General features: G+C 49.8%; 1 protein-coding gene across 1 annotated transcript; it reads left to right on the forward strand.

Moving 5' to 3' along the window:
* The first annotated feature begins 5,259 nt into the window (after positions 1–5,259).
* On the forward strand, positions 5,260–7,486 carry LOC101610854 (cornifin-B). The gene is made up of 2 exons (XM_045138681.1): positions 5,260–5,361; positions 6,710–7,486. The coding sequence occupies exon 2, from the start codon at positions 6,749–6,751 to the stop codon at positions 7,184–7,186; it is 438 nt and encodes a 145-aa protein (XP_044994616.1). The 5' UTR covers positions 5,260–5,361; positions 6,710–6,748; the 3' UTR covers positions 7,187–7,486.
* Positions 7,487–10,276: the final 2,790 nt, after the last annotated feature.

A 10,276-nucleotide genomic window follows, 5' to 3' on the forward strand; every position in this document is an offset into this window, starting at 1 on the left:
CCTGGCGCGCCCATTCTCTCTCTCTCCCTGTATCTGTCTTTCTCTCTGTGTCTGTCACTCTCAAATAAATAAATAAATAATGAACAAAAAAATATTTAAAAAAAAAAAAAAGATTGTCCCTCAGCCCCAACCCCTTACAGCCCAAGGAATGTTTTATGACCTATCAGAAAGAGCACATTAGTTGGAACCATCCAGGATTCCAGTGCCCTATAGAGTCTCTGTATCTTTCAATCTTCCAAACCCACAAGATCTCTACCTCTGATCCGTGCAGATCAGCACCCAGTCAACGTGTCTTCTAAGAGTAATGTCCCACGACTGACAAGTCATGCAAGAGGTCAAGGGACTCTATCTAACACAACACATTGCATCTGCATGAACTTTTGAAAAATTCATGAGTTTTCGGCCTCATTTTCCTTCAGTAGGCTATGTGATATAATCAAGAACAACTTTAGACATCTCCCATGTCCCGGGTCTTACAAAGTGGAGACTCTGCAGCCAACATCACTATCCAATAACTCCAGATAAAATTTGAAAAACAAGCTGGAGAGATGGCTTAGCTGTTAAGCGCTTGCCTGTGAAGCCTTAGGACTCCGGTTCAAGGCTGGGTTCCCCAGGACCCACGTTAGCCAGATGCACAAGGGGGCGCACGCGTCTGGAGTTCGTTTGCAGTGGCTGGAGGCCCTGTCATGCCCATTCTCTCTCTCTCTCTCTCTCTCTCTATCTATCTATCTATCTGCCTCTTTCTCTCTCTGTCTGTTGCTCTCAAATAAATAATTAAAAATAAATGAAAAAAAAACTTTAAAAATTTGAAAAGCATATAAACCTGAAAGTTAAGTAAAAATCATTAAATAAGGGCAGCTATAGCAATCACAGAGAGCAATAACATTAGACTAGTGAATAAATATGTCTGTCCTTAGTGAGGGAGGGAGGGAAGGAGGGAGACATAGAGAGGAAATGAGAAAAAGGAAAGAGAAGGGATACACTGCCTATAGGAAGAATTTTCATCAGAGCTCAGGTGATGAAGAGTGAGATGAATAATAATCTCATGCAGGGCTGGAGAGATGGCTTAGTAGTTAAGCGCTTGCCTGTGAAGCCTAAGGACCCCAGTTCAAGGCTCGATTCCCCAGGACCCATGTTAGCCAGGTGCACAAGGGTGCGCATGCATCTGGAGTTCATTTGCAGTAGCTGGAGGCCCTGGCACGCCCATTCTCTCTCTCTCTCTTCCTCTTTCTCTCTCTGTCGCTCTCAAATAAATAAATAAAAATAACAACAAAAAATTTTTTTAAAAAAATAATCTAGTGCAGCATCATGTCTTTCCACCCTACAAAGTCAGACCTATCATTCTTTCAAGGAAGAGGACATCAAAGGGTTAGGTACTTGTTCTTAGCCATCCAACCAGTTAGTGCCCAATAAAACTTCAGACCTGGGTCAGGAGCTAAGTCTGAGTCCTTTCTCCTCTAGATCCCTCAAGCAAAGAAAGAAAAAGAAACAGGTCTAAATTTCAATCCAACTCATCGCAGATGGGCAGGGGGGAAAAAAGGAGAATGAAGAGAAGGTTCAGTTCTGGGGAGACTAAGATGTGGAGAGAAAATCGAGTGTCCCAGGGTTGGGCCCAGGGCTGCTGAGCAGCCAACCATAGAAGTCAAAGTGAGTCCTTCCCCATCTGCTTCTTCCCTTGCCCAGGTCGAGGGGCTGGGTCGAGGCTCCCTGGTGTTGACTTCATGTCCTCTCTCCACCTCTGTACCCAGTCCTCCAAACCTTCATTCTTCCTGCCCACATGTTTGGAAGGTCCCCAAAGTCTTCAGAAGGTTTCTTACCTTGCTTTTGTACACAGGATGGGAGGCAGGTGTGTGTAATGGACACTTAAAAGAAGTCTCCAGGGGTTGGAGAGATGGCTCAGCAGTCAAGGCACTTGTCTGTGAAGCCTAAGGACCCAGGTTCAGTTCCCCCACATAAGCCAGATGCACAAGGTGGCACATGCATCTGGAATTCCTTTGCAGTGGCTGGAGACCCTAACATTCTCTCTCTCTCCCTCTCCCTCTCCACCTCTACCTCTCTTTCCCTCCAGTAAATAAATAAATAAGATATTTTTTAAAACTCTACAGATGGAATTTAGTGGCTTACACAATGGTCTTCCTTCTTATCACAATCCTAGGATAGTAAAAGATAAAACTCTCTTCAGACCATATGTTTCTCAGTGTTAATGTGCTTCAAATACACATCCTCCTGGGGAAAGGATTGGAATTGGAATGGCTCACGACACTTGTGAGGTCTGGACCAGGGGCAATGGGGCAGAGGGAGCAACTTAAACCAGGAGAAAGCTGACTTGGGAGAAGGTTGAGGATGCCAACCTGCTGGGCTTGAGAACAAGGGGTGATCCAGAGATGAACGGCTCCAAATCATTGGACAAGCCTGATGCTGGGCTTGGGGCGCCGCGTCTAAACAAGGGGAGAACGTCGGGCACCCTGGGAGGCGAGGGCTCCTGGGCAGGACTGGAAATCCTGGGTGTGAGGATCTTAGGATCAGTAGCTATGTGGGGTGGGGGTGAGAGCTCGTTCAAAGTTAGGCTGGCCCCACTGGTGAAGAAACTGGGTACTCCAAAGGAGAAAGAGCCTACGTTCAGTACACAAAGTGGGCTTCGATACACTAGTGGGAAGAACGATGCCCTCAGGTCAAGGGCAAGCTCCAGACCCTGAAGCTAGAGCCACCTCGGGGTTGAGAAGAATTGGGGCAGTCGTCCCCAGAGTCCAGTGTGGGGCTGGTGCCCAATGAGAGGCTCCGTCATGTCCACAGGAGGACATGGACGTCTCCCGGCTGAGTGACACCAGGGCACAGCAGGCTCTTCTGGGGCTGAGCATCCTGGCCCATGGCAGCGGCTGGCATCACCTGGAACTCCAGAGCTCTGCTGGGAGCTCCGTGGGAATGGGGAATCCAGGGAAGAGCGAGAGCTGGGCCCAACCCAGAACAGGTTGGCATGAGGGAAGAGGGTTAGCATTCGTACATGGTGGTGATACTGACCAGCCTGCAGTGTGGCGGGTCCGTACATGGGATGGTAAGGAGGCCGAGGGATGGGGGAAGGCAACAGAAACGCCGTGTCCTTGGTTGGGTCCCGGTGCCTTTTCTCGGCTCCTCCTGAAACATGCCCCAAAGATGTTCGTCCTGCACAGGGTTTCTCAGCTTTGACTGAAGACCCAAGCCTCACTCTAGAAGCATTGCCATTGTCTTCCTGTCCTCCCTCCCCCGTCCCTTCTCTCTACAGTTGCCCATGACACAGCAGAGGGCATCCACCTGGCAATATGTCTGGATGGATAGGAATGCATGCCCTGCTGGGACTGGGAGGCCAATCCAACTGTGGAGCCAGCAGGTGTGTTTGGGGAGATCAGCAAGGTGCTGCAAGAGGAGGAAGAGCCATTCTCACATGAATTTTAAAGTGATTCTGATTTTCCACAGGTCACGCCCACTAACAGATAGCATTTGGAATGCAGTTCTGAACCAGTGACCTCAGCCTTCTGTTATGTTGATCAGGGAAAATTGCAGGTGCCAGGGCTCAAGAAACACGTGTTCTTATGACTCTAGAAAAGATGAGTCCCCATGGCTAGGAGGAGCCTCAAAATATGACAGCATTGGGGGGGGGTTACACCTGGGCAACTTCCCAGAGGCCCCATCCTGGGGTCCCACTGCTCAGGGCACCCAGAACATGTCACTGTGCCCACCCTAGAGCCCACCCCAGAGTGAAATCAACTGAATTCAGAGCAGTCATTTTATCATTCTAGCCTTTCCTTCCCCTCTCGGACTCTGGCCCTCTGGAGATCTGAGTGGGTGTAGCATTTTTCCTGTCCTTTGTGTCCGTACCCCTGGGGGCTCCCAAGGGCCAGAACTTGCCTGTTCACACTAATGGTGTGTTCACAGTGAGCGCTCCTCTTCTTGTAACAAATAGTAACAGAATACCACCTTACATGTGTCAGTCCATGTCTGTCCTTAGCAACTGCGGGCGAAGCCACTTCCCCTGGCATATGGGGGTTCCACCCCCACTCGGACTGAGACACTCAGCCTTTTCGGTCACCGGGTCTGTGGTTGGCCCTCGGAGAGCCTCCTCACCCTTCCCATGCTGAGCTCATGGAATCTCTTCTTTGGATTTGCGCCTCCTCTTTTTTTTTTTAATTTTTATTTTATTTATTTATTTGAGAGCGACAGACACAGAGAGAAAGACAGATAGAGGGAGAGAGAGAGAATGGGCGCGCCAGGGCTTCCAGCCGCTGCAAACGAACTCCAGACGCGTGCGCCCCCTTGTGCATCTGGCTAACGTGGGACCTGGGGAACCGAGCCTCGAACCGGGGTCCTTAAGCTTCACAGGCAAGCGCTTAACCGCTAAGCCATCTCTCTAGCCCGCCTCCTCTTAATCCTTTGCAGATCTAGAAATGCCCAGTATTTATCCCCAGAGCCACCTCAAGCATTAGGAAGCTTTTTGTTCCTTTTTTAAGAGGATTCGTGTTTAGCCACAAGGAAGAGCTCTGCCAACAGATCAGGGCTCTTTTCCATCTTCTCACGTCGCCGCTCACAACTCCGTGGATGGCTCTGCGATGAAGGGAGCGAGAAAAATTTGCTGGGTTTTGAGGTGAGGGCAAAATACAATTGGGTTAGGAAGGAAGGAAGGAGTGGAGGGGAGGGAAGAGGTCACTCAGGAAGGGGGGTGAACGCGAGCCACTGCCGTTCTGAGGAGCAGGAGAGGGGTTAAGGCGTGGTTGGGGAAAGTGAAGCAGGTTTTCCCAGATTAACCACTAGCCAGGGAGGGGTGGCGTTGGGGGGTGATACGTGAATGGTTCTGAATGTAGTTCTGCGGGGTTGCGGGAAAAAAAAAATGCAGGAAACGATGTGAAGCTTGATCTGGTGAGTCTATAATCAATCCATCCCATATTCCCAGCATCAACCTTCGCTAAGAGAAACAAGTGGCCACCCATCTGGTCCCCTCTCTTCCTCCAGCAGTATGGCCATGGGCCTCTCAGTGAGAAAGACAGCAGGTGGCGGGTCACTGAGGACTCAGAACACCCCCAAGACTAGTTCGTTAAGCCCTTGTCCCCACACAGGCATGACACCTCGGTGTGAGGGGGAGGTGACAGTGGGCTCAGGTGACATCATTGCCAGCCTGTCAGGGCCATTATAACAGCTGGGTGGTTTTCATCACAAGAGCTGAGTCAGAAGGTGACGGAAGGGAACAGGGTGAGTCACGGGTGACTGGTAAGAAAGGAAAACAGAGCATCAGGGCACGACGATTTCCTGGAGCTCGTCTTATAAAAGCCGGGTGGCCAGTGTCCGCACACCAGACCCAGGCTCGCCTGCATCCTGCTCCTCTCCCAGTACGAGGTGAGTCTCCGACTGGAACCAACTTGAAGCTCTTGTTTACTTTTAGTTTATTTTATTGTGGGGAAAACTGGACAAAGCCAGTGTGTGTAATAAGGTTGACTCAGGAGTCTAACTAGAGCTAGAGAACACCAGAATCATTTTGTTTAAATTTTAGCGGGGTTCGGATCGGAAAGGAGCTTAGAGGTGGCCCATCCTGTCACCTTCATGGACAGCCATGGAACCAGGGGACAAGGCTGAGGAATATCTGATTCAAATGCTCACAGGAAAAAAAAAAAAAAAAAAAAAAAAACAATCATGCCAGGATCCAAGCCCAGGTGCAAGCACTCTCGGCATTACTACAGTTCTCTCTGGTGATTCGTTCTCCAGGGCATTAATTCATCAAATGGCTCTGCTTAGGTTTTGTGCACTTAGAGCAGAGTCTGCTAGACGATTTGGGTAAGTCAGACAAGCAGGGATCTTATCAAGCTTACAACCCAGTGGGGAAGGTGACGTGTATAGACAGAGAGGTGAGATGCATGGGCAGCGGTGCGTATCGAGGGCCATGCGTGGACCGCAGGGGAGGTCGGCGTGCCCAGGGAAACCTGGCTCGAGCAGAGCCTCACAGCAGTGGCCCATCGCGGGGCTGCGGTCGAGGCGTCCTCGAGAGGCCGAGATGCAAAGTTCTGCATCGTCCAGGCAGCTGCGTGACTCAAGCCCAGAAGCGAAACCACGCAGATGCGAGTTAACACGGCGCCATCCCGTATGTCCCGCTGGGGTCTACGTAGACGAAGGAGCGGGCACACTGCAGCCAACTGTGGGACGTCACCTCGTGCCCCTCAAGGAAGCCGTCATTCTTGAGACTTTTTTTTTTTTTCAATGTTTTGGGTTAGCATTCAGCTAAATGGGTTTTGTGGTGATACTGTTTTTCATACATATGTGTTAATATACTTTGCTGTTGATTCATTTTTCATGTGGGACTTTTTTTTTTTTTTTTTTTTTTTTTGGTTTTTCAAGGTAGAGTCCCACTCTAGCCCAGGCTGACCTGGAATTTACTATGTAGTCTCAGGGTGGCCTTGAACTCACGGCGATCCTCCTACCTCTGCCTCCCGAGTGCTGGGATTAAAGGTGTGCACCACCACGCCCGGCTTTTGTGGGACATTTTCGATGAGGGATATAACATGATCAAGGGAGAAAGAGAGCGGAGGAAAGACCTCAGCCGTGAGGGGCCAAAGCAAACCGCCTTTCAGCCCAGAAGTTATCACAGCATCGTTTTCTTTCAGATGTGCGCAGTCAGCGTGGGGAAAGCGGCTCTGTCCTCTAAAGGGACTTTGCTCTGGACTCACCTCTTTCTCTTTCGTTGCATCACCAGGTCAGCTTTTCTGTCTCCAGGACCAAGTGCGACCGAAGCATGAGCTCCCACCAGCAGAAGCAGCCGTGCACCGTACCCCCCCAGCTGCACCAGCAGCAGGTGAAACAGCCGTGCCAGCCTCCACCCCAGGAGCCATGTGTCCCCAAAACCAACGAGCCATGCGACACCAAGGCACCTGAGCCCTGCCACCCCAAGGTTCCTGAGCCCTGTCACCCCAAGGCGCCTGAGCCCTGTCACCCCAAGGTGCCTGAGCCCTGTCACCCCAAGGTGCCTGAGCCCTGTCACCCCAAGGCACCTGAGCCCTGTCACCCCAAGATGCCTGAGCCCTGTCACCCCAAGGCACCTGAGCCCTGTCACCCCAAGGCGCCTGAGCCCTGTCACCCCAAGGCACCTGAGCCCTGCCACCCTGTTGTCCCCGAGCCCTGCCCCTCAACTGTCACCCCAGCACCAGCTCAGCAGAAGATAAAGCAGAAGTAAGGTGGTCCGCAGCGGCGCCCCCCCACACACCCAGGAGTTGATCACCAGGTGTCCAACCTCCTCCTGTCCTGCTTGATGAACCCCAGCAGCCTGCTGACCTTGCAGTTAGCATGCTGTGATCCTCAGTCGCGACCCCTCCCTGTAGAGCTGCCCCCTCCCCCACCGTGGAACGTTCCTGAGCCTCTGAGCACAGCCACAAGTCTCACCAAGTAGCCAGTTTTTCCTGCTCAGGGCTCATCTCAGGAGGGGCCTGGGTAGGGACTCAGGTGAATGCTCCCTCCGCAGCTCCTATTAAATCACTTTTACCTCCAAGCCCGGCTGTGTGTGTCACCGGCTCATCACCCGCCGTCACGTCCTCCTGGGGTAGTGGTGAAAAGACGCCCGGTTCTAACGAGAAGGACGCATGTGCGTGTGTGCGTGCGTGCGTGGCTGTGGTTCACAAGGGACACTCTGGTGTTCAAGGTCACCAAAAGTCTGCAACTTTGGACATGTGCCACTGGAGTGAGTCACCGTCATGGGCGCGTGTCGCCTGTCACCCTGACCAAGTCCCCGCGCGCCCAAACTGCACTTATGCTGACGGTTATTTTAAAATGCTTGCTCTAAGGAAAACGCTTTTCCATCTTCTGGCCTATTCACTTACTCTCCATTCATTTCTACTTTCTGACATGGTGCTCGACATGGAAACACGTGCAGCACCTCAGACACGAGGCTGTCCCCCCACAAACACACACACAAGGATCGACTCTCTACACAGACATTGACACACGCAGCTCTACATAACTAAATCCTCCAACTCACACACACATCACACATACATTATACACACCTCACACACACACAGAAGACACACACACCACACACATCACATACAACATAACACACACACCACACACACACCAAATACAACATAACACACACACAGAAGACACACACATTACACAGAACATAACACGCACCACACACATCACTTGCACAGAAGACACACACGACACACACACCACACACACATGACACACACACACACATATACCACACACACACACACACACACACTTTGAGTTTATCACCTCAGTCAGTCTTCTTTCACCCCGTGGCCACTGTGAAGATATTTCAAAAGACGCCCTCACTGCCCTCCCGTACCACCATGCTCCTCCTTCCCTCACTCTCCACACACTCACGCAATCCCTCTCTCCACATGGCACTTCTCTAAGTTAAATGTAAGCTTGAATGCAGCAAGTTAAAAAGAAACGAAAGACACATATTCAAATAGGTTTCAGAAGGAAGATTAGCACAGATGAGACCAAAAATAAAAGTTAGTTTAAAGTCCAGGGTAAATGTTGGGGTAAGAGAGAGTGGAAGAGCACCTGGTTCATTTTCCAGGTAAATGGGTAGGTGGGTAAGATATGTACTTAAGGCCACCCAGAAGTCACCTTTATGAATTACCACCACTGACCTTCCCAGCAGCCTGCTCTTCCTGATCCCCTGGGACCAGGGGACCCATCCCACAGGACAAGAGGGACTTCAGGTGTGCTTCAGGGGCCCTTTCTTGGTAGCATGTCTGGCGCAGAACCGAGGGGCAGGGGAAGGAGACAGGAACCACTCCTGAGTTGGAAAGAACTTAAAGATCCCTGCAAAGCAAAAGAAAAAAATTGTCCACCGAGGTTGTACATGTTGAGTCGCTAGACTGGCAGAAGGAAATGACATCACTGACTCTGTAAGGTATACACATGGTGAGGGGACTTCAAAAGCACGACTCACTATACAAAAAAAAAGTTCACTAACATCCCTAGGAGCAATCACCATTAAAGGGAAGACTCTGGGCATGGGCTTTGGCCAGTGATATACAGCAATTAGGAGCATAAAGTCAGAGGTACCACCTGGAGTGTTGAGCAAAATGAATCCAAAGGCCTTCCGCTTTGGGAAGCTGGGACAGGAGAATCACAAGATCAGGCCACAGAGTGAGTTCAAGGCCAGCCTAGGTAATGTAGTGAGACCCTGTCTCAAAAATTTTAGAAATGTAAATAGTGCTGGGGATATAAGTCAGTGGTAGAGCACTTGCCTAGCATTTGTGAGGCTCTTGAATCAATCCCCACCATCACACATACAGAGAGAGAGACAGAGAGAGAGGGAGAGAGAGAGAGAAACATGTGTACACACCTTGCAATCTGGAAAATATTCATTCCTACACACAAGCATTTATTATTTATTAAGGTGAACATTTCAACATCTTATAAAATAAAGAGAAAAGATGAGAAGGAGACATCACATATTTCCAACAGAGAATATTAAGTATTTTGTATCTAAATGCTACAACATACTGTGATCAATGATAATATTTAGTCATATGAACAAATGCTTGCACAATATCAAGGTCAAGTAAAATATGATGGCATAGTCACATCTATGTAAAAAGCTGGCAGTAAGTACAGAAAAATATCAACAGTGACTATGAGTGGCTGGTGAGTTAGAAAGTGCTGTTCATTTTTGTCTTTCAATGTCAATATATTTTGTGCTTTGTCTATCCCATAAATAGAGATTGCATTTATTAATAAAACTGGGGCTGGAGAGATGATTTAGCAGTCAAGGCAGCCACCTGCAAAGCCTAAGGACCCAGGTTCAATTCCCCAGGACCCACATAAGCCAGATGTACATGATGGTGCATGCGTCTGGAGTTCGTTTGCAGTGGCTGGAGTCCCTGGCATACCTATTCTCTCTCTCTCTCTTTCTCTCTATATAATTAAAACTGGAGCCGGGCATGGTGGTGTACGCCTTTAATCCCAGCCCTCGGGAGGCAGAGGTAGGAGGATCGCCGTGAGTTTGAAGCCACCCTGAGACTACATAGTTAATTCCAGGTCAGCCTGGACCATAGTGAGACCCTACCTTGAAAAAAAAAAACAAAACTGGAGCTAGAAAGATTACTCAGTACTTAAGCTGCTTGCCTGCACAGCCTAAGGACTGGAGTTTGATTCCCCAGGACCCACGTCAAGCCAAAAGCACAAGGTGGCTCATGTGTCTGGAGTTCATCTGCAGTGGCTACAGGCCCTGCTGTGCCCATTCTCTCACTCTCTATCTCTCTCTATTTATCTCTGT

This window comes from Jaculus jaculus, chromosome 19, assembly GCF_020740685.1.
Source record: "Jaculus jaculus isolate mJacJac1 chromosome 19, mJacJac1.mat.Y.cur, whole genome shotgun sequence".
Lineage (NCBI taxonomy): Eukaryota > Metazoa > Chordata > Mammalia > Rodentia > Dipodidae > Jaculus > Jaculus jaculus.